Source organism: Stegodyphus dumicola, chromosome X1 (genome assembly GCF_044657685.1).
Source record: "Stegodyphus dumicola isolate Sdum_Otavi_A_Nest chromosome X1, ASM4465768v1".
In the NCBI taxonomy this organism is placed as follows: domain Eukaryota; kingdom Metazoa; phylum Arthropoda; class Arachnida; order Araneae; family Eresidae; genus Stegodyphus; species Stegodyphus dumicola.
In genome coordinates this window covers 72,151,339-72,177,220 of record NC_140780.1, presented here as the reverse complement: position 1 = coordinate 72,177,220, position 25,882 = coordinate 72,151,339, and the positions used below count along the sequence as shown (strand labels likewise).

Genomic DNA, 25,882 nt, shown 5'->3' with positions numbered 1-25,882 from the left:
ACGAAGGCACGCTGGAAGGAGGGAGAAAATAATTTATAATACAATGCTAATTACTATTAGCAACGAGGTCTCATGATTTGAATATGTATTAAGTTAAAATCTCTTATCCAGTAAACAGGAACCCAAACGTCATTAATTTTTTTAAAATATTTATGCAAATATTAATTTTTGTAATATTTTCTTATTTCCATGTTTCATTTTTATATATTTTTAAAATTTGATTTCAGTGTTTTTTTTTTTTTTTTTTTATTTTATTTTGAAAAAAAAAAAAATTTTAACTGCTTTATGGGGTGCAAGAATATGCTAATTTTTTTAGGTTTGAGATATGAAAACGTACTGGAACTAGTACTTTAAATGATTGCATCATCAAAATTAATAAGATATCCTTTTCTTTGAAAACTTTCTGTTCTTGCATTTATAACGAACCATAGTTAAACCGTTCTTGGGCACTGTCCTATTAAATAGTGTACAGTATTCAACATTAAAAAAGACTTCCGTACTATAATCCCTTTCTTCCGAAATGCTCACTTTTTTCATCTTCCTCATCATTCAGTCCGCATGAAGCCTTAAACCAATCAAAATCCATTTGAAACTGTGATTTTTCTGATTTTAAAATATTCTAATTCCTGTATTAGAAACTTCTAAAAATGTGAATCTTTTTTTTTTTTTTTTTTTTATCGATTGAATAACATTTTGTTACTAACCTTAGTGTTCATTTCCAATATCGCAGAAACTTTTCAGCTTTGGGACCCACCTCCATACATTTATGGTTCATTCCCTCTACTTAGTTATATTTTAATTCCGAGAAGATGATGAAAATATTGGAGGAGGAAATTATATGGTAAATGAGTTAATAAAGTTAGAGATTCGAAAAAAAGAACCGCATAAATTCGAAAATTCCTGGATTTTAGATCGTTAATTTAAATCTACTCAGATGAGGTGTAGAAATAATGAAATTAAAGATATAAACTAATAAAGCATTTTTACGTCCTCAAGGAAATCAAAATGTACCCCCTTCCCCCCCCCCAAAAAAAGTTCAGTGTTAACGTTTATATTGCTTAATTAAACATTTCTTTCAATAAGTTGTTTAAGCAATTTCGTTTTTTCCGTTAATTCTACTTCTCTTTAATTTTATAGACAAACATAATTTCTTGTTCAGTTCTGCTGTTTAACTTGTGTATTTGCCTTGTCGAAAATTTCCGTTAAATTATCAATTGAAATCTTTTATTCTCAGAGAGCCCACCAGCTGCCGAACGGTAAAGACGCTGAACACTGGTAGTTCGGTCCGAAGTTCGAATCCCGCGAACGGGCTGGCTGCATGGGCGTTTTCGTGGTTTTCCCCATGTGTAACGTGTACATGAGCCAGTTCCTTTAGAAAGTCCTCCACGAAGGCATCCCTCCCTTTAGGCAGATAGCCCTCGTGTGCTTTGCCGTAACTGAATAACCCAATCCTTTTCATTCTCAATTACTTGTTTTCTGCTATCTTTACTAACGATGACGGTATTTTCTGGATTTAAAACCGTACTACAGATTTCGCCGTCCGTTGTTTGATAGATTATTGAGCCACGGTCATCTCAGTGAAGACTTATCATCTTCAAATTCTTGTTATATTAAATTTTATGATTTTTATCATCTTCATTTAGCATTTATTTGCATTTCTTCCCATTAATATTCTATTTATCGGAAAATTCAGTGGTTCTTTTCTGTTAAAGCCATACCACTTGGCGATTTTTTTCTCTCTTGCCTTATTTCTTAGACACTAAACGTCATCAGTTTGGTTTAAATTCTTTCCTACCGCAATAATATTTTTTATCTAATCATATATCTCCGCTCTTCTCCCCCCCCCCCCGAAATGTACTCTTCACGATTTGGGATTTGCAAGATATGAACAAGCGTGTTATTTCTAGCGTACCAAGAAAAATTGTTTGAATAACTTCCTCATTAAATTAAAATGTGTCCCGAAGTCAAAATGGCAATATTTTTTTTTTTATTTTTTTTATTTATAACATATTAAAAATTTCGCCCTTCCTTAAATTTATTGACGATTGAAGCACTGTTATCGCAATGAAAGATTTATAGCCAGATCTTTAAATTGCGTCGGAGCCCGGTTCCAGCAAGTCTCGATTTTTTACTTAAATCATAATTTCAGCCGGAGCCCAAAGAAGACCCGCTCCGACACTTATTTTATAAAACTGAACCACAAGTTCAGCGGAAAACGTTTTTGATGTCGTAAGAAATTTATTTTAGTAATAAATAAGTATAAAAAATTTATTTAACCGCTGAATGCGTACCTGTATTTTCCTGGGAAATACATCTTTGTACGCAGGTGAAATTTTAAGAAAAGCCCCTACCCATGTTCAAAACATTATGCTTCAGAAAATGCAATGAAATTATCAGATCTGGTTTGAAGAACTCTATTCCGGGAAGTACTAGAAGTGCTGGTTATGCCGCCATATCCACTGATCAGGGATCAGTAGTTTCGGTTACTCACTTTTTACAATGGAATGGGGAAGGAAAACCGATTTCATGTTCCTAAATGCGCTCCAAGTTACGGTGAGCTTAACATAGTGAAATGATAAACAGCCCAAATATAGTCAACACTAGTGATTACCTATGGTAAAGAGCAACAAACGATGCAACCAATACATTATGGTTTATTAAGACTTTTGAAAACTGTCTGCCTAATTCGGAGGATTGCCTTTTCTTTATGTTTCTCTATAGAAAAATGGTTCGTATTCGTATTACACATAAAGAAACATCCATGGGGCCAACTTGTTTGCTAAGATTTGAATGTGGGCTTAATTACCAGTGTTCATCGTTTTTAGCCTCTTGGTCAGTTAATCAGTAATTATAAGTAGTTATAGTTAATTCAATATGGAAATAGAGATGTGAACAATTTTCCTAACCTGTACTTTATGTTCCCCCACTCTTAGCATTTGACAGCTTTGAGACATATTCTGCTTAAATGTTTTCTGAAGCACGAGGTAAATTTGCTTCCGCACCCCCAATGCATTGCACTCTCTTAAGGTAGAGTTCTTTTCTAAATCACTGTGGATTCTTAAATTTGTTTATTGCCATTTTAGTTTATTTTTGAAATTTTAACAAGGGGCGAAAATACATGAATTGAAAGGTTACATGGTTAAAATTGTACTTGTATTGGAATGTAATTTCGAAACTCATATCTTCATTATGAACGTGCTGCTATCCAAAGCTTGATTTAACATTTATTTCATTTAATTGCTTATTGTTACGTATATAACATATAAGCGATCCTCCTCTTTGGGATATTTTCTGTTTTTCTTGTGATGTAAGTCAAAATTTTTATAGTATGTCTAGGTTACGTATGTGAATACTTTTCCAGGCAATACAACCTATATTCATATATGCGTGTTTATGTACAATATGCACCAATTAATGTGATCACGCTTTTTCGTGGCTGTTGAAATAACATAAACCGAATGATAGCATTAAATTTCGAGAGAGAATATCATACAAAATTGTCAACGAAGTTTAATTCAATGAATATGTATTCGAAATTTAGAAATCTATGCTTTGATGACATTTTAATAAGAAGTAAAAGCTAAAAAAATAACACTGGCTTGCAGGAAGTCATCGTGAAAGAATTTGCTCATATTCACAATGTTTCTCAAAATTGTCTCTCCAGTGCTATATTCTTAATTTAATTAAAAAGCACTTCTTCCTTATGCAGTATAAGTAAATTTGTCTTTCACCATCGTCACATTTAGAAAGTTCTTTACGTGTTGCTTCAGTCTGCTTCGAGAAGTGGTTGCTGCCATTAGCTCTGAAACCTGCATATCCCGCAGTAACCACGAAAACTTTAAATGTTTTGCAGTTCTAGTTAGCTGGAGATACTGGATCCCCTCAAATCCCTGCATTTCATCATTGTTTAAAGGCTGCCATGCTTAAAGCAGTTTATTATTGAACTTTCTGAAACATGGTCTCAAAACTTGTATTCAGCAGATGCAGTACACCAAGGTGCTTGTATTTCCACTTGCATCTATATTTGCTATGTTATCAGTGTCGGTTCGCCCTCCTTCCCCCCCAAAAAAAAAACCGTAGCAGGAAAATTTTTAGAATTTAGTGGAGGCATTGGACTGCAAAATTTAGGAGCGGCTAAGTTTGTAGAATTTTAGGACCTGCAAAAATTGCATCGAGCGGCAGAATGCTTAATGTTATAATGCCTTGCATGTTATAAAGAATACGGCTGACATCATTGCGATTATATCTTTTCATCGCTTTGTTAATTCATTGATTTCACAGCTGAATTACGGACATGTTATTTTCTGCAAAGAATGCCACTTCAGTATAGTTAAAGAAACACGTCTCCTCTGCAGTCGTTCAGCTGAAGAGTAAACATTTTTAATTCATTGTCCCATTTCTCCAAATCCATTCATTAAAACGTGTGACTTTTGTCCATGCCTTTGAACTGTAATTTCGCGACTGAACTAACAAGACAGCATTTGCAGGAAGTGTTACCCTTCTGCTTTCATCTCAAGAATACCTCGGCGGAAAGTCATCGTTTGCTAGTGGAAGGGTATGAAAAACATGTTTTGTCGGAAACAACGTGCAGAGATTGTTTCCGACGATTCAAAGAAAGCGATTTTGATGTGAGTGACAAGTACATCCTGGTCAACCGAAAAAGTTTGACGATGGACAGTTTAGAGGCATTACTGGCAGAAGATTCATCTTAAACGCTTATTCATTTGTCTGAAACTTTAAATGTGGATCTGTTAGTAAGCGTTTAAAAGCAATGGGGATGATTCAGAAGTTGGGAAGCTGGGTGCCACATGAATTGACAGAAAGAGACTTTCCGAAGCGCTTAGGAATTTGTGAAGTGTTGCTTCAAAGACAAAAACGGAAGTCATTTTTACATGAAATCATGGCTGCGAACCGTCAATATCAATGTCAAAAACGAATATCCGTGGCAAAAAGACTATGCTCTGCATTTGGTGTAATGTACCGTGAACTGCTGTAACCGGGTCAAACGGTGTCTGCTGAACAACGAAGCACAATTACTCAAATTGAATTGCGCACTTAAAGACAAACGCTCGCAGTATGGTCAGAGACATGCTAAGTAATTCTGCTTAATGAGAATGCTAACCCACGTGCTGCAAACCGAGCGAAGGTAACTTTGAAGGAACTTCAATGGGATGTCTTACTCCACCCGCCATATTCACCAAACGTCGTCTCTTCCGATTATCATTCAGCACGGCCTTTCTCAACAACACTTGACATCTTTTAACAATCTCTAAAACTGGCTTCATGAGTGGATCACCTTAAAAGAACCTGAATTTATTTATCGCGGAATCCATTCGGTACATTCGGAAAGTGGAAATGTTTGTAGCTGTTGAAGGACACTGCTTTCAGTAAATTATCTCATACCATTCTATTAAAATAAACATGTATTTGCTGTCCAACAAAAGCAAGAATTATATGTATTTTTGTGTTTGTACATGAATATGTATTTTCTTCAGCAAATACATCATTTTAACGTGAACTTATGTGTAATATCTCAAACTGGTAATTGAGGATATTCAATCTTTAGCATTGTTTTAATATTCTGTTAGAGAAGCAGTATTTATGCTTTAAAAAGTATTCATGTTTGTTTATTTGCAATTGGCTGTTTCTCTGGATTTTTCAGTCTTATTTTCAGAAACAAATTTTTGAAACTTATATTCAGGAGATGTAGGTGCGATCCAATAAGCGGCAGAATTTACAAATGCGGACTTAACGGCTGACTTTACATGCGGTCCATGCCAATAAATGATGATAGTTAATAATCATATAATTGTATCTGTGGTTTTAAAAAACTGACCTTGGTATTAATTGCAATTATTTTTTAATTTAATACATATTGTCAAAAACTTTTAGATTATGGGTAATATTGTGGAAATAATTTTATCTAAAGAAATGTATTAATATTTCATTGAAAACAATGTAGCAGTAAATAAGATTTTACATACATGTATTTGAAGAGTTAAATTGTATACTATTTTTTTCTTTTTTTATTCATGAGTCTAAATATTTTATGTGAGGAAGTTTTTAGTAGGCTGTTTCTAAACTCATTTAAAATTGCGCCCATTTTAAATCTATGGGAATAATATTTTAAAGAAAAATGTGTTTAGCTTTGCTTTTAAAAATGTAGCATCTTTTTATCACCAAAGTCTTATAGGTGTCTAATATTTTTCTCTAAATGTTCATATAGCTTTCCAGCATGTTATATAAATATAGTATTTTCTGTGTACCAGGAAACAAATTAATACAATGCTATAAAATTATTTATTAGTCCTTTAATATTTTGAAGTGTAAAACTGAGGCAGATGATGTCGTTAAGGGAGTTAGTGCTGCATGTATGTGTGTTTTATATTAATGGAAATTTAACCTGCTATTTGCACATTAAATTTATGGCCAAATTGCTGGGGAATAGGGTTTGAAAAAAATATAAGTATGGTTTTGAAATTAAGCTTTGAAATTGCTTTTGAAAGTTTATCTTTGAAAAAGTTTCTTCATCTTACAGACACATTTATGAGATTTTAATTAAAAGAAAAATTTATCAAATGAAGGATTTTTCGTTTCATAAGTACAGGTAACGAAGGGTCAGGGCCTTAACTTGAGCACATAGCTTATATTGTGAGGATTACTGACATAGCATATGAGAATCACCAGTATTATGCAGAAGAATAGATGTTGTACTTTAATCTGTAGAGGCATAGGTTATATATTTTTGAAGCAGTAGAAGTAAAAAATTAGCAATGCCTTCGCCGGGACTCGAACCTGGACCTCTAAAATACGCACCTAGTGGGCAACCGGTTACACCGCCAAGGCATGCGTAAAAGAGGGAGAAAGTGCCTTATATACTCCCCCTTTTGTGACGACTGGGAATTAGGGAACCCAATCGCCAAATCCTGGCGGTGATTAATTATTGTCCACTACATTTTTAGTTCGGGCATCACTGCTGAATCATTCTTAGGTTATTCTGAAGTAGAAAGCATGAAAAATATGAATTGCTCTCACTCGAACCTGGACCTCTCGAATACGCGCCGAGTGTACTACCGTTACACCACGAAGGCTTGCGTAAAGGAGGGAGAACGTACCTTATAAATTTATGGGAACAATATATTTATTTCATTTTGCTCTAGCTTTTGATCTAGCTGTGATATTTCGAAGACTGGAGTAACTAGAATTGCTGTATTGTAAGGGGAAACCTGTGTCTAAACGCAAACTGGATATTGTCGAATCAAGAGACATTGAATGACTTATAAATATGCAGTGAAATACAAAAGTAATGTACTTAGATCAAGGTCACTGTAAAGAGAGTAAATAAAAGTTGTATTACTCGTATATGCAAATAAGAACAACAATGGAATTTTGAAGCATTTATTTTCTGTAACAAAATTGTTTCAAATAACAAATCTGGTATTTAAGCCTTCTATATATCAAAGCTTTCTCCATATTACTTATGAGTTCTTGGAAGAGAGCTAAGTACTTTTGTTTTAACTTCATTAATCACTTCCGTCTCTCACCTAGAAAGAGCATTCATGAAGCCGATTTATTATAGTATTTTATGTATTCAAGATAGGAATCACTGCCTCTTTCATTATTCACACAGTGTACCCAGTCGTCTGTAAATTGACATTGACATCGTTTTCTGAAAATTAGTCGGTGTATAGAATTCGATTCTGTTGTTGCTGCATCTTCTTTGAATACTCAATAATGCAGAGTAATGGTTTCAGTTGTCTTTCTAATAGAAGTTCAAAGTTTTAAAATTCCTTATTGATGATATTTGATGTCATTTCATTCTATGAATGTTTGACAAAAGTCATAGCATAAAAAAAAACTTCGAGATTTTTCATAGTCTGCAGTTTCATTTCCAGATCCTTCAACATTCTAAATGATCAAATGTTCTTCACGTCCTCAAACTGTAGTTCACTTGTATAGTTTGGTGGTGGGTGAGGACTTCACTGTTTCGGTTTCTGAAAGGAAGCTAAGTCCTTTCTGTATTGGAAGAGTATTCGTATGTGGTTTAAAGATGACTAGCAAATCTACTCACTTATAAAAAAAGTTATTTAAAAATTAGAAAAAGTTGGAAATTTTGAACAATCCATAAGGTTGATATTTTGCTTAATTTTTGTTGGGAACATAGGTTTTTTTTTTTTTTTTTTTTTTTTTTTAAATCTGTATTCATTAAATTAGGATTTGATTGTGTTTGGAAATAGCTCAGGTAGTTTCACTTACTACCAAATACCTTTCTCACTTTGTAAAGCAAGGAGTTTGTTCATGCATAATTTCAGTTACAAAAGTCAATTTTTAATGTAAATTTAAAATAGGCATTTTTATTCATTCTTTTCAGCTGTGTAATCCTTTCAAGAATATTGCTTTTATGCTTTTCATTTAGGATATAAATATTTTAAGTGTCCAGTTTTTTATTTTTCTCGGGAAAAACCATATTTCTTTTAAAACTGTAGTTAACCACTTTTAATCATTTAGAATTTATTGTAGTATTAATTTATGTGCCATCATATTTGAATTTCTTTATGTCCCTTTCTTAGAAATTTGTCATTCTTAGATTTCATCTTAATTGAAATTGCTTAGTTATGTTTCATATTCTGTTGCTGTAAGTGATCTGTGAAAGAAAAAAAATAAATTTAAGATTAATTTTTCAAATTCTTTGTTTCTAAAATAGTTTAAATAATGCATAATTCTGGCTAATCGTATTTAAGTACATGATTCAAATCTTACCTGAATTTAAGTATGACTTTTTATGTGGTAAGAAATTTGGTAGTATATTTACACAATAAGCAAAATATAATCTTTTAGAAATGCACTTGTATTTGACAACAGCAGAATTTTCTACTTTAATTTTTTCAACGTTAAATCGGAAGCTTGGGTTTTTAATTCTGCTGTGGTTTTCTGAATACTGTTGTGTTTCAGATAGCTGGAAATTTCTAAGGACTGTATGATTTTTGTTCCACAAAATGGCCATCATACGAATATTTGGAAGAAAATACTTTGATGAAAAATATTGAAATAACCAGGGTAACATTCCTAATCCCTTTATATATATATATACAGTAAAGAAATTCAAATGTGGGAACTAGATAATTTTTAATGCAATTTAGTAATTTATTCTCTGCTACAGAAGCAGTTTCTCTCTTCCTCCATTTCCTTTTTTTTCCCTGACCGCGCATTAAGTAATATTGTTGAAAATATTCATCCTGTAATATGTTCATTTCTTGGTATGTATGACAACATTTTTATTATTCAATAATAATTAAATTATTATTATAAATATGAATGTGTATGTTTGATAACATCTTAATGATGTCTGTGAAGGTTACAGCAAATTTAGATTATTTAAACCTGTGTCGCCTTCGCTCAGTCAGTTCCCTGAAATTTGATATATTTTATAATGCTGATAAATAGTATGATTGATTTATTCCCCTAAAATGTTTGTTATACTTTTACGATTAAAAAAAATGAAAAATTTAGTTAGCGAGTTTTTTTTTTTTTTTTTTTTTTTTTTTTTTTAATATCTTTTGTAGCTTTTATGGATGAATTGGTGAAACTGTTTCTGTAGCAGATTAATCTTTTTCTTCTTTCTTGTGAGTAATTTATGCTTTTGTGTTTACTTATTATTCCTATATTTTAAACTGTTGTTTTTATTCTTATCCAAAAATTCAAATGTCCGTTTAGGTGTTATCATTAATTTTCTGTATTTTCATTTAAAAAAGAGAAAAAACAAGGAAATATACTATCCCAGAGAGAAATACATACGAAATTTTGTTCGGAAATGCAGAAGCGCAAAATTTCTCACAAAAGCATCCGTTATTATATTTGGTAGCTTTCAGAGTCTAGATTATGCTTAATTTATGTCAGTTTTATCTCTCAAGACCTTTATGCTTTTTGTAAGTGCCTTTTGTTCAGAGTCACTTATTTACTAATTAAACATATATCCTTGTGTTTCCTGCCATACTGCAGTTCCATATTATTAGCAACTCTGTTAGCGCTAGCTGTTCTTTAAGTGGTCCCGGAAATTTGCACATTGACTAATGTGAAAAATTCCCAAGGAAGAATTTGTTTTCCACTTTAACTGTTAAATACTAGATCTTTAATTTCACTTATTATGTACTAATTATTATATTGTTTAAAATCTAATTTTTTTATTAAGTACTTAGCATTTCATCATATAATTAGCAAAATGTGTGCAAAGTTATATATATTCTGTATGTGTGAGTAAAATAAAATGCAAGTAAAAATAGTTTTAGCTATAAGTGTAAAATTGAGTTAAAGCTCTCCAGGTCTAATAAAATGTACTATAAGAGGCATTCTTTGCAGTATTCGGTATAGTTCTTAAATGTACCAAAAGTGAAATTCCGTGCATTATTTATTGTTGTACTTGTTTGAATAATTTAATTTCTTTCTTAAAGTTGTCGTTCATTTGCATCATATTTTATCATGCATACAGTTATGAACTTTTTTTAGTTTTCATATATTTGTAACTGTAATTATTTCAGTTTAACAGTACCAATATTTAAAACATGAGCAATTAATGCTTGAATGAATCATTTGAGAGGTGAATACCGTTTCTATGTGTGTTTTTAGGCATCTGTGATTATGTGGCAAAAGTAAGTAGTCCATCCGATTTAAGATTACATAGTATTCCAGAAGAAAAGAGCAAAAAATAATGCTTGGCATAACATTCAACATTTCAATCTTATCTATGGACATTTCTTTCCTTTTAGGGCAGCCTTACGAGGTTAGAATAAAGAAAACTGGAAGCTTTCCATATGAAAAAAATATGATATTTAAAGTAAGTGTGTGATTTTTTTTTTCAGTTATTTGAAGGAATTTGTTTTTTATGGTCTGAACAAAATTCTTTAATAAAATGTATGTAAGATAGGTCTTGATAATTTACTGAATTTCTAGAGTTTTCCACAGATGTTAAATTATTTATTAAAGAAAACAATAAATGATATTTTCCTTTAGCTATGAATTTCAAAGTATAAATTTTGAAAGTACTGAGGTTAGATTGCTAGTTTTACTTTTAAGTGAATGGCAGATATACAAAATTGGGCATATTAAAGTTACAGAATTTTGCATATACTTTAAACTATTAAAGTAAATTGACTTTTTTCCCTTACCTATGAATTTTACTATATAATTTTGAAAATACTGAGAGTATGTTGCTAGTTATGTCTTCTAATGAATGGTTGGATTGTAAAATTGGCCACATTTCATGGAAATACTTAATACAAATGCTGCCAGCAATTCCATAAAAATCATATGTTATTTAAACAAATGCCCATTGTACAGAAAGTCAGTTTTTCACATTTATGTACTTATAATCGAATTTTGATTTGAATTTTGAAAACAATTGTACTATTTTGAGTCATCTCAAATTGGCGCAATGCTTTGGAATGACATTTTGTTATAAGCAACAAGAAGTCTCCAAATTTTAGGTTAGTCCAATTTGAAAATATTTGAACTCAACTGTGTAAGAATTTAATCTGTGAAAACATAAAATGAATAACCATTTCTAATGATTTTGATACTTACAGTTGTGTATCCTTCATTCAAGTGGATATGAAAATTTTGCATTCATGTCCATTTACTGTCTCAGCTAATTAATATTTCTTCATATTTATTAACTGCATCAATGTTTCCCATAATCTTGAAAATTTCTGGTTAATTCAAATGCTAATCTTCCTATAATCAATAAAGTTTGGCATTTATTTTTTTCTCTGCTCCTGCTTAATAATATATGATTTTCTCTGAAATAAAAATAGGGTTAATGTGACCAAATGAATCTTGAAAATAATGTATTAAATATTCAAATTATTTTATCTACTTAATTTGAAATGAATAGGTGTTATAAATTTCATGTACAGGTATGCTTTTATATACATTTATTTGAATGGCTGAGTATTAATCATCTGTAATGCTTTAAAGTAGCCTATGAAAGTTCTGAAAAGTTAACCCTCTGGCATATGCAACAGCTGTCAAGTGGTCTGAGACATTGTCGCTGTTTCTTATTAATTTAAATATGTGTATTAAGTTTCTTTCTATGAGGAAGCAATGGTTAATGGTTTTTCTCTTTCCAATTAAAAATGGAATGTTGTTGCTTGAATAATAATAACAATAATGTTGCTTTTTTGCACTTAAAAAATTTTAATATCGTGCATTTCACAGTGCTTTGAATTATGGAATTTCAAATAAGAAGCTGTTGCCAGAAATTTTTATTCCAAAAATTTGCTTTTTTTAAATTCTTTATTTAAATTTTTCTAAATGTGTGTAAACACCCTATGTATATATGGATTAGAGGCTAACTAAAATAAGGTAGAGATAGCAAGATGGATGGATGTAAATTATTTTGTGGTACGTAGATTAAAGGAACAGTTCGTAATTCTTCTGGTAGCATGTCAGAAGTATAAATAATATTTGGGACTTCTAATCTGGTAGATGAGCAGTTTCTTTGCTTACCTGTTTAAGAAAACAAACAGAACAGCCATCCCAGCCCATATTTCTCAGGAGCTATAAAATTATCGATGTCAGTTTTAATTTCGTGCAGGAAATTTCATGAAAGGTGCCATGTTCAAATTCACTTTGAAGAATGATTTCTGTTGTGCTTTAGATATGAAAAGAACAAAGACATGCTATCACTCTTAATCTATGAGAGATATCCTTATGGTGAAAATAATGTTACAGTTTAAAGTTATATCTCACTAGGTAAGCTTTCTAAGGAAAATATGATTCTTAATGAACGTATTAATGTTGTAATGGTCCTTATTTTACCTTAATGCAATGTAACAAGACATGCATTTCTTTAGAATGCTCACATCACTATACTAGCTGGTAAAAAAAATATCGTTGAGCCGACATCATCATGCAGTTTAACTGCTCATCTAGATCTGCTGACCGAAAATCTCCTCAAGCATATATGGAATGTTCAATATGAGTTATTACTGTCAGTTTCTCATCTCAGATAATAAAGAATTAAAACAGACAATGTGACAATGTAGAAGACAATGTGACGAGTTTAGCATTTTTATCAACAGAATAAAATACAGTAGTTATAAGGCAATTTAACTTAATATTGAGATATTTTGTCCCTTTTAACAAGTTTTTGCTGCCTTTTGTATGTAAATTTTTATAAGATACACATGCTCGACATAAAAGTTTTTAAAAAATATTTGTAGTTTGTGATGTAATAGATTATCACAAAATTTGTATTACCATTCAAAATCTGTTTGTTATGATTTTTCTTTGAACTGTTTTATTCTATTTGGTATGAGTGTAATGTCTCGTATTTTTAGAATATCTGTTTCCTGAAATAAGCAATACTTTTTATTAATTCTATTTCCCTTAATATTATAAATTATTTTAACAATTCGAAATTCCAGTCTTGTATATCTTTTTTAATATCTTTCAGAGTGTCGTCCATGTAGGTTTTCAAGAACGGCGTTTACAGTTTATGGAAAAGGAGCAAATAAAGGAATGGCAGGCTCAAAGACCTGGTGAAAGAATTCTTGAAATTGGTATGGTCCTTTATGTAATTTTGTGTGCGTGTGTGTTTTTTAGATATATGCTTAAATTCTATACAAGTACATATTTGCCAAAAATGAATTTAAATGGAAGGACAGTACTGCCTTATATTGTAAAATGCTAAAGTGTTTTCAAGTGTTGAATTTTAAGACTGAAAAATAGAAAAAATAAAACTATATGCAGAGACATGTAAATCTATAACAGCAACATATAATGTTTTATTTGTATGCAAAAGTTTTATATTTAAATGTAAATTTAATCAAGTCACAGAATGCATTTAAGTAATCTTCAGAAAACAATTTAAAGTCATTCAGCATAGGCATATGTGTCCAGAATAGCCAGTAAATATTCTACTTTCACATGTCATCCACCATCATGTTTACATGAATGTTGTGAGTCATAAGTTCTCTTCATTCATGTTAGCCATGAGTATGGTACACATATTTCTTCAGTTTATGTTTACAGAAAATATCATATGGCATGATAGTTGATGGTCTAACTGGTTAAGACATAAATTGACTCTGGTTAATCCATTGGTCTAGAAATCCCTTTTCAAGTAATCTGCATGCTTCATTTCTGCAACGTTAGAGTGCAATTTTGCTGGGTTTTTTTAGTATGGTGGAGATGTGAATAGACATGGTTTTGAGCCCAGTTGGGTAATTCATAGTGCTCATTGATGGAGCTAAGAGTATTTCCAGTTTTTTTTTTTTTTTTTTTTTTCACTGATATGATTATAAAACAACCATACCGTACATTAATTTTGGCACTGTCTCTGATGTCTTTTTCTCTGTCATGTGAGGTTTCTAATGGGTAAATTCTTAAAATTTGTTTATTAAATTTTCCAGGACATGAAATGTTTCTTCAACAGAAAATGTGATTGCTGGTGCAAAATTCCTTGTGTACCACTGCAATTTTGCATAACTACATGCAAAATTTGTGCTTGTAGGCTGACATCTTTAGTTGTCTTCAAAGGACATGTGCACAGTTAAATTAGACAATTCCAGTTTACTTGCTGTAGCTTGTTTTAAGCTGTGTGAACTAAAAAGAGGCCTTCAGTTTGTGGTTGACTTCAGTTTTCCCCATGCGTAAGCTGAATATTAGCCAGTTTTCCTAAGAAACTCCACCACAAGGCATCCCTCCTTTTATGCAGATAGCCCTAGCATGCTTTGTCATTATCAAATAAAATAAAGGATCCCAAACCTAAAGACACACTAGACTGCTTTGTAACTTTATGATGCAAAATTCTTCCTCTTTACTTAAAATGTGTAGTCTCAAGCTTCTGTTTATGTTCGTGATGTGCATCTGTAACTCATTGGAAATTTTTTTTTTTACTTGTGTGTCCGAAATCATTTCTATAAGCCATTCCACACAATGCTTTCTTTTAGATTCATGATGACTGACCGAGTTAGTAGCATTAATTAGATTTTTTTAACAAGTACCATGTACTGCCATCTTCCAATAATTGAAGGAACTTTTAAATAACCCAATAATTAAAGGATACTTATATTGTAATGTGAAACCTTCAAATGTTTCCTGTGACTTCCGATTGAATTTTCTTTACATATAAGACTGCAACCAAAAATGAAAAAAGAAAAAAAAAATATGACTATTGGAAGGTATTTTATGTCTCTCATGGACCTGTAGACATTTCTTACTATGATTCCTGCATTGTGTATTGATTTGTGATTGGAAATATTAAGATAAAGAAATAGATAACTTTGAACCTCTGCTGTGTTACATTTTGTTATACACTGCACTTATTTTTCTTGTGTCATTTTGAGTATTTTTAAAGGTAATTTTCTTTTCTCTTCACATTTAATGTTCAATTAATTTGCCAGTCATATTTGTTTTATGCATTTGTTATAAATGTTGTGTTATATTTTTTGTAATGTAAGAATGATATGCCTCCCAACTTGTTTTTTCAATCATTTACATAACATTCAAATCCTGTTCTTTTATCAAAGTATGTCAATTGTTGTGGTTCAGTCAAATATTTGATAAATCAATTTTCCACAAATGATAAATAAGTTACATTAAATTCTGTGCACCAATAAACCAACCACTGACCAAGAGATTAAAGCTGAAAAATAATAGTAGTTTGCCCAGATTCTTTTTTTCCTGCAGTTGAAAAGGCTGGCTTCATAAGCTCTTTTTTTTTTCCTTTCTCCACATTAATGTAAATATGGGCCAGTTTTTTAGGAGTCTGCTGCAGAGTCTGCCCTTCTCAAAGCCTTGGTATGTTTTACCATATCAAATTTGTCCAAGCAAATCTGCTTAGCAGCATGTGAAATACCTAGAAAAGTTTTTGTTGGTAGCTTCTTATGTTTTTATGGGGAAATTATCATTCCTGCACGTTGTTCCACATCTAGGAAGTGAATTTTTTGTTTATATACTAAACTGTTGAAAGTGTGGTATTAGAGGTAAAAACTATTAGTGGTGTTAAGTTGTATTTGCTGAAAAACATGATTGCCGTATGTTTTTATATGCACATAAATCATCATTTTCTGTTGCTAAGAGAAACTTCAAACAAGATGTGGAGTTATTATCATCCTGAAATATTGCACTGGGTAGAAATATCTGTATCATCAAAATGAGACCAAAGATAACTATATCAATTTTTCTTTTGATATATATTGCATTTCATAGTTCCTGCATTCATTTTTCTTTAATATGCTTTAATATAATTTGATCTTTTCTTTAAAAATATAGACCTTCCTCTTTCATATGGCATCTTGGAAGCCACTTGTTGTCCTTTGAATGTCAATGTGTGCGAGTTTTTATGGGACTGCAGTCGAGATGTTGGTGTATTTCTAAAGGTATATCAAAGTGGATATAATAGCTTGTATTTAAAATATACATGGAAACTTTATGTTATATTCTTTTCTGTCTTAGTTGAATCATAGTAGATTTAGTAAGTTTTTTTATTCTAGTTCAAAAGTCTTAAATTGTTTGAGGATTTAAAATGTATAGCATTTTATAAAAAAATCCCTAAGTTAATAACAATTTGTTAAACATTTCCAAACAGTGTTAATTATACAAATAAATATAATAAAGTCCAAAATCGATAAACTATGGAATATTTACATTGGTTGCATCTTTGAATTGCCAATGAAACTGGAACATTAAAAAATGAAGAGCAAACAATTTGTGACATTTTTCTGTCATGATACTAGATTATAATTTTAGTTTTGGAATTTGAGAAGAAACTTTTATGGGCATTCTTTATGTATTGTAAAAATTCTAGTATGTTTTGTAATATTTTTAAAGTTAATTTAAGATGCTAATGCGATGAAGACATGGGACAAACAGAGCCTTGAATGATTCTTTAAAAATTTATATCCTTTTAACCATTCATCCATATTAAATTTCAGATTTTTTTTTTTTTTTTTTTTTTTTGCATATTTTTATTTTTAAAAAGTTAGACTTGAATGAATTTAATTAACTCAGTGTATCCGTCATCTACTGCTTTCTGTTATTAAATTGACTTTGAGACGAAAATATTTATTATCTTCTGTCGACTTTTTTCTATATACAAGTGCACTCATTTCATATATTACTTAAAAATTTTGTTAGTCCTAGTGAGTGCAGAAAAGACTTAGCCTATGAACAGAATATTATTAAATCTTCCTTGAAATTGCTGCAAATATTTTCATGTACTTTAATACTGTGATATTGTGCTGCTAATAACTCTATGCATCTAGCCACTTACAAGAACAAACTGATTTTTACTTATTCTGAAAGTATATATCGAATTTTTTAATTACAAATTTAGAAATAACTTTTATATTATTTAATAATGAAAATTTTTGTTGACATTAAAAAGTGAAATAGGCTTAAACTATACCTTCTATTCTTTTGTTTCTTAAAAGCCCTTAATTGCATTGCAGTGTGTAAGAGTAATTATTTCCATCTTTACTAAGACCTTTTTCATTTGTGCCTACTTGGGTAAAACTACTGAACTCTGGTTTGTCTTAAGTGAAATACCAGTTTACCTTGAGGTTTTATAACCTCCCCCAACAATATAGTTACACAGAAAAAATCCTTTGTGAATGCATCAGTAATAATCAAGAGACTCAAATACTTTTGTTATTTGTTTTATTAAAGTAACTAGTCTAACTGCTCATCTTCCTGAATCCGTAAAATTGCTGCAGATAAAAATTTTTATAACTGCAGCTTCATAAATAAGGAAGATTAAAATTAGCACAAAAAAACACATTTAAGATGCTGTATAAAACTGTTTAAAGGTACTAGCATAATTATTTATATCATAGTGTATAAAAAAACTTCCTAATACTCTTTAATTAATACATTATTTAACAAGATTATACGTATCTGTTCCCTATAAATCGATATTTTAAATGCAAATAGGGTATTATTAAAAAAAAAGGCTTACAAATAGTATTTTATGGATTTATTTCTTAATGTAATTATTAATTACGTATGGAAATTTTACTTCGATGCCAATTAAACTGAATCTGTAACATATGCAGCTGTAAGTAAAATTAATGCAATCACATATATCATCCTCTTTTGGGAAAGGCAGAATTTTCGACTGTAATGGATAGTTTCAGTTTTCTTTTTCTTTGAATGTTATTTACTGTTAGTGTCAATGGTATGTACTGCCAGTTTATTAACTTCTTATCATTCTGTTGGTGGATTTTTAGTTATAATTATTTTTGGTAGTAATCAGTAATTGCACAGAGCGTATATCTGAACATACCCAAAATATATACACATATTGCTTTACTCATGTTTACAGTAACATAGCTTTAGATCTGATCTCAGAGTAATCTTTCTAATTTATTTACCAGAAATATTTTATTTGGAATTGTAATTACTGCAAGTTCTTTGGAGCTGAATGGATAGTGTCATAGCATTTACATAAGCCTGTTTAGTTGGAAATTGTTTATTGTGTACTAAAAATTATCATTTCAGAAAAAATAAAGATATTGAATTAAACAGAACCTTAAATACTTCTTCAAAAATTTATACACATTCACCATTCATCCATGTAAATTATAATATAAATTGTAATTTATAATATAAATTGAACATTGTATTGTTCTCTCTCTTTTAAAGTGACTCTCGTTTTTTTATTTTAAGATGTCATATGTCTAAATGATGTCAACTTTTTTATCTGTGTTACACTATCCTCTGTTATTGAATGACTCTGAGGTGTTATGTTTTTCACTGTCTATTGATTTTATTCTGCCTATAATTTCACTCAGTTCATATTTCATTTCCGAACTTTAGCATTCCTTAGTAAGTAGAGTAAGGCATAAACCATCAGTAGAAATTATAATAAGTTTACTTCTGAAATCACTGTATTTTCATTGGCTTTTAATATTCTTATGCTATGCTGCTCTATAACCATACATTTATATTAGTATTATTTATTACTTCATTACAGAAAACTAAATTTGGAATGTTCTGAAGATACTAAATTTGAATTTACTTTTTAACCAGGCATTTCCAACCCTTTTTGTTTCGCACACTTAACGAAGTATTTTGGGGACTTGCAATACAGATGTTTGGATTTGAAATTATTGTTATGGCTATGCTATTAATGCTAAGCCTTTGTTTAAAGTGTTCCAAAGTTTGTCGAGATGTGATTTTGTAATAGGCTAGCCATTGCTGATGAGGGGACCAACTCTCTAATTCTGCAAAACACTAGCTCACTGCAGGTTTTGTTTCATCTGGTGAGCAGGCTAACTGCATTAGGTTTTCATGTATAATGCAATACTTGTCAGTTTCGAATTATCCACAAAGGCATCTCTCTCTATCGACAAAAAGCCCTAATATGCTTTGCAATATTAAATAACCCAATTCAATCCAAACTACGTGTGAATTTTTTTGACGTAATGAATAAATTCTTAAACGACAGTAGTAAAATCATTTAAATTTTTGTTCTGTAGTAGAATTGCAGGCTTATTATCAAGCAGAAAAATAAAATAATTACTGAGCCTCTTTGCAGGCACTGACCATTTGGAACCATTTCTTTGTTACCAGGCTAAGAAAGAATCTAAGTGCTTTTGTAGTTGTTACGAGTTTGGAATATCATGTCTGTAAATAACATGTATTAATGTCTTTATGTTAAATATAGTATAAGTTTTATACAAAATCTTTTCTGAAGAACTTAAAATATATAATTAAATTTGGAAATTTCTCAATGCACCTTTAATGACTAATGCCAAACAAAACATACATATACTTGAAATTAAAGACATCTGGTGCCCTTCAGTGATTTCAGTAGAACTTTGATGTGATCTGTGGTAATTCAATATTTTCAAGAAATGTCAAACTGAATGTTCTCCAATTTGATTTGTCAAAATATTTAATAAATTTAACTTCTTTCGAAGCATTTTTGCACTTTTTCGTAATATTATTCTCAAACCAATACAAAATATTAAGTATATATATATATATATATCTTTATATATACGGTAGTGTAATAAGTAAATGCAAAATATTTTGAACTCTGTTCATTTTTCAATGGGGGGGGAGGATTTATCTATCACTGCAAACAGTTATTCTGTTTCTGTTGTTTGTATTTTAAAATGTACTTAATGGAATATTTCCATTTATATTAGAAATGCTGTGCATAGTTGAATTTGAAATAAAGCAGAACCTGTATTCTTTATTTGAAGATTCAAAATGTTTGTTTTCTTTAAGAAATTGAAATATGATGTCTGTAAAACATTGTTTAACGTAACTGGAAACCAGAATTCATGTGCAGTTGATAGCATTTTAGCTACTTTTTCCATGCACTATTCGATTCTGTTTAGTTGATGATGGCAAAACACACTAGGGCTATCTGCCTAAGGGAAGGGATGCCTTCGTGGAGGACATTCTAAGGAAAACTAGCTCATGTACACATTAATGCATCCAGCCCGTTCTACTGAAATCAAGCCCACGTCGGAAGTACCAGTGTTCAGCGTTTTTTTTTTTTTTTTTTTTTTTTTTTTTTTGAACCACTTGGCTGCTGGTAAGCTTGTGCATGTTAGGAATATTTCTTCGAGCACATTATGGGAACTTGAAATTTTAGGAAAAGCTGATTTGTTTCAAACTCTTACAAACAAAGGTAGCTTAACTGATATTGAAGAAAAAATTATAGTTCTTGCCAATCAAAATTACGAACTAGAGCTGCCATGTAAATGTGATTCTACACATTTATCTGATAATCAAGATCTAACCTGGGAAGGTGTGAAAAAGTGATTTTAAGTTAAAATGTGATTAACTTTTATATGGCTATCAAAAACGTTTTCCAGGAATGGGAAAAAATTAGTATCACTGAACGCGTACCGAAAATTGAATTGAATTACGAATGTAAGCATTTGCCTTGCAAACTAGTGATTAAATTAGGTAGTAAAAGAAAAAAAAATCTGAAAGCTTTCAGATTTTACATTACACCCAAGGGGGCATTTTTTTAACATTTTGGGTGTTACCCTTATTTATTAAATATCATGTTCTTTGCACTTAAACCGTAAAATTCAGTTCAACCATAATAACACAAAATAATTTTAAAATAAGCGTATATTTAAAATTTCTGATACAGTCTCACACACTGGAGATTTTTTTTACTGTACAGTGTTGCCATTGCTTGCTTTGAAATCGTTGACTGTGTTAATCAAAAATTCGTTAAAGTTTTACAATATATGGAATAGATAATAAAACAAATTCCAAATTTGGGCCCATATTCGAGTGGAAACCTTCGTTATTCTAAATTTGAAGGTTCTAGGTACTGTTGTTTTATCACAATGCGAGAAACATGTATACATTTTTGCTGTATTCTTCTTTATTTAATTTCTCTAAGTAAAATACAGGGCTCTAATATTTGGTGGCAACAATTTGAAAAATGAATCAACATTTATAGTGATTCCGCGAAAATTGCCAAAACGAAATTAATAGTCCTTCTGTGCAAATTTGTCCCTTTGGACTAAAAACTTCAAAAATTCTCCCAGTTTTTGGCGTTTTTAGCTATTGGAGTGGGAAATCCTTGAAGCGATTATTTATTTAAAGGAGTTAATCTGATAGAAATAATACCTGATATTCTTGATCTGTTAAGAATGTATCCAATCGGTATGAGGGTTGACATTGAAAACGCTTTTATGATGTTATCTGTTGCATCTAAGACAGAGATTTGTTATAGATTCGCCCCCTTGTAACGAAGGAGAAGAAATTTATAGACATTGTTGAGTTGCATTTGGAGTTTGTTCTAGCCCTGCGTTGCCCTCCACCGTAGGATCAAACTGCTCAAAAATTTAAAAACTCATTATACGTGGACCGTCGGGTAACTGGAATTTTTAATATTAACGAGTAAGTTCATTTTATAGAACAGGCAAAGTTAATCATGTCTAGAGACTGTTTTAATTTCTGTGGCTTTGAAAACAATGTTCCTTGTAAACATGTTGACAGACATTCTGGAGAAACTTCCATTTTAGAGATAGTCTGGGACTTAAATAATGATACTTTAAGATGTAGTAATTTAGAGTCATTGACATGTGACTTGAAAATAGCAAAGAGTTTAATTTTGGCAATGTGCAAAATATTTTCGATCCTCTTGGCTTGGTAACTCCAACAAATTGCTTCTGAAGCTACAACTGCAAGATTTTTTGGATATGAAAAATAACTTGGGATGTGGGTTATCACCAGATACTGTGAATAAATTCTCAGAATGGTATAAAAATGGGCATGAACTAAAAAGTATAATTTAGCCTCATTATATGGCAATTAATTCATTTTCTGAATTGCATAACTTTAGTGATGCTAGCAAAGGGGCATATGCTGCTTGCGTCTTTGATGGATCAATAGTTAATTCTGATGTGAAGGTTGAAGGTAGTTCTTGTTAGAGCGAAGTCTTGAGTAGTTCCTCTCAAACCTCTGAATATGCCACCATTTGACTTGATGGCTTATAGTATAGGTGCTAGGCATGTGAATTCTAGTTTTAAAGTGCTTGGTCTACCAGATCTTAAATAACACTTTGGTATGATTATTCTGCAGCCATCTGGTGGATAAAAGAGCTGAAAAATTGATAGTTTTTCTGACCAAACGAGTTAAAGAAATTCGTGAGTTGACAGACCCTTAGGCATGGATTCCTGTCCCGAGGAGTATGAATATTGCTGATGTACAGTTGCATGGCTGTTCTGTTTGGGACATAATTGCTTCATTTGGTGGGAGGGGCTTTTGTGCCTAAAGGAAGATCCTGAATGTTGGCCGGTTGGGGGCGAAATTGATAATCTGCCTAAAGAAGTAGACGTGGGGGGGGGGAAGAAAGAAAGGTTTTGAAATAGTGACTATTGATTTGGCGAAAGATGCACCCCCTTTGGCATCTAAAACAACATATTATGGTAAATTAATTCAAGTGTTTGCTAGAGTTTTAAGATCTGTAAATAATTGTCTGCAAACACATATCAAGTTTAAAACCCCTGAACCTTTTTCTGAAATTGAAATTTCTGAAGATTGTTTGATCTGTTTAGTTCAAAGATATTATTTACCTCATGTAAAATCTTTGCATTTTGTTGCATTTAAAGATTTTAAGAATAAGAATTAAAACATCGCCGAGGGGATGGGGATGAATCTTTCCTAAATCCAATATTCAGTGGCGTAGCTAGAGCTCTTGGGCCCCTATGCAAAAGCTTTTCTTGAGGCCCCCCAAAAATTTAGATACTCCAAAAAAAATTAAAGCTTTTACATTTTAACGCAGAAGGGTTTGTTAAGGTTTTTTACGCTCTCACTGAGGGCGTTGTCTACCGGTCTGTTGTACTCCTGCTAACCAGACTTTTTTTTCCCCTATCTTTTTTATCTTAATTATTAAGCCCCGTTTTCTTCGCATTTATGCCACAGTTCAACACCAAAATCACAAAATTTTTAAAAGCTGAATAACAGCAAATGTTTAGAACCCTCACTGAAACATTAAGTGTTGGCGTAAATTTTTTTATTCGTTTCAGTTTTTCCCCAGTTCATTATATCAATGTTCACTTTTCTCAACAAGATGGCTAACTTTTGTGTGTGTGTGTCTTTTTATTTTTAACTTTCTATGTATTAATGTTATTAATTAAGTAGGTATCGCATTCATTTCGCTTGCATAAAATTCAGTTCAAGGACAAAATCGCAGTATATTTAAAAAGCAGCATATTTTTAGAATTCCAGGTAGAGTGTTTTGAGTTTGCCATACATACTTTTATATTTGCTACGTCATTTCTTTCAAAACTGGCCTCTCCTGTGGCCAGCCGCCTAATAGTTATCAAAAAAGAAAAAAGTATATAACTATTTTTAATGAATCCAGCTAATGTAATTTCAGAAAAATGTTGAATAGTTCTAATTAAACATGTCATGATTTTAAAATAATGTTTATTAAATCAATTACATTAAAACGTAGGAAAGTAGGAAAAAAATATTCTCAAGAACTGCTTTTATTGGTTTTAAATCACTTATTTAATTATTAACTTTCCAGATTAAATACAAAAGTGTTTTAGGCTTTACTGAAGAGCAATACACTGACGAGTGAAAGATTTAAAAAAAAAAAAATTACTCCCGGCAGCAGCAACATATTGCTTTCATAGAGTCGAGTTTCTTAATTAAAACTGAAAGATAAATAAATATCTTGCAATTTTTCGATTGGGAACAGTCTCATGAACTGAGATAAAAATGTTTTTTTCGAACAGTATTACTGTAACACCGAACAGTATTAGTGCTCGCTTTCATATCGTTAAATTTGTTAAACAAAAATTGATTAAATTTTAAAAATATGAAATAAATAATACGAAAAATTGGAAATTCAAAATTTGGGCTTCCAGGTGCACATATTTGGGTGGAGGACTACGTTATTCAAAATTTAATGGCTTAATTAGGTACCGTTGGTCGTTTTTTCAAAATGCTAGAAACACAAATTCATACATGAGAAATCTTTATTCTTTAATTCCTTTAAAAATAATACAAGGTGATAATATTTGTTGCCAACAATTTGAAAAGGGATAGGTCGTTTATAGTGAATATTATATTAAACTGTAAGAACTGTATATTATATTAAACTGTAAGAATCACACATATTAATAAATTTAATTTTCAGTTTAATATTAGGAATGACTTTTGGATTTGGTTTAATGGAAATGCAGAAGATGAATAGATTAAATATGCAAACAAACTTAAACGCTCCAAATGACATGTTTTGAAAACTGAGAACTGAAAATAACATACTATGATTTCTCTTTTAATTTGCAAAGTTCATTTCAAATTAAGTGCCAAGTTACTTCTTTGATTTATACTTAAAAAGTACTCCTATTCATTATTCGATCGTAATAACAAAATATATAAAAACAAAATAATATACAAAATAGTTACATAAAATTAAAATAACACCGGTATACTAAAAAAATATTATATCTGTTTTCAGGCATATTTTAATTTAATTTTTGTAATTGTAGTTTAATTATCATGCAACTATAGTTTGATTAATCTTCCTTTTAGTAAAAAAAAATCACCAATATGATTTTTTTTTAATAAAAATCTACCGTATATGATGTCAGTTTCTTGTAGTTGTGGTTTTATTGTATTAAAACCATACAGGTTTATGAATCATTTCATGTGTATTGAAAACGTATTATTACAAATTAAAATTAAATGCTTTATGGATCTCTTGTTCAAGCACTTTACTTTATTACCCCTAGAAACATAACTAATTGCTGAGAAAGTAAGGTTGCTGAAAATTCCTAGTTACATTCTGAGTTTGATTCGCGAATATATATTTATTTTTATAGTAGGAAACTGAAATAAAACCACTTGTTTAAAAAGAATTTGCCTAAATTTCTCTTGTAAAAATTATCAGTCTGCTGAAAGCAAACTGAATACCTATTTCGAATTCACCGAAGAGCTTTTTAAGAAAATTTGGAAAGATGACACATTTTAATTCATTTGCTGTATAATGCAGAATGTTCAGAAAGGTCTCTGTAAGCTATTTAACTCCATATGGATTCTGTGCATATACATCCAATAAAATAAATTACATAATATTATGAAAACGGCTTCCACATAGAGGGGAGGTTTATGTAAAATAAACACACTAATAAATTTTTATACGGATTTTATAGAGGCAAATTTCTTATTAATAAATCATTTATTTAATGTATAGAAAATTATTCAAGTAAAATTTTCTATATATTTACGTGCAAACTTTGCAAAGATTCAGTACTTGGGCAAAACCTCGGCTCGTTTCTGATTAGGTGTACTCATACATAAAACATAACTAACAAAAATGCATACAAAAATGTTTTCTTCAGACAGCTTTATGAAAAACTTTTAGAAATAACTCAATTTAAGTAAC

The 25,882-nt window shown here is 30.8% G+C and overlaps 1 protein-coding gene across 3 annotated transcripts in view; it reads left to right on the top strand.

Moving 5' to 3' along the window:
- Positions 1-25,882, top strand: part of LOC118198453 (transcription factor CP2-like) — a 97,892-nt gene that overhangs the window by 32,406 nt on the left and 39,604 nt on the right. For all 3 annotated transcript variants that reach the window (XM_085808649.1, XM_035370135.2, XM_035370136.2), the window contains exons 7-9: positions 10,764-10,831; positions 13,451-13,556; positions 16,273-16,379. In XM_085808649.1, the coding sequence (XP_085664775.1) occupies positions 10,764-10,831; positions 13,451-13,556; positions 16,273-16,379 (281 nt within the window). The remainder of the gene's footprint in view (positions 1-10,763; positions 10,832-13,450; positions 13,557-16,272; positions 16,380-25,882) is intronic.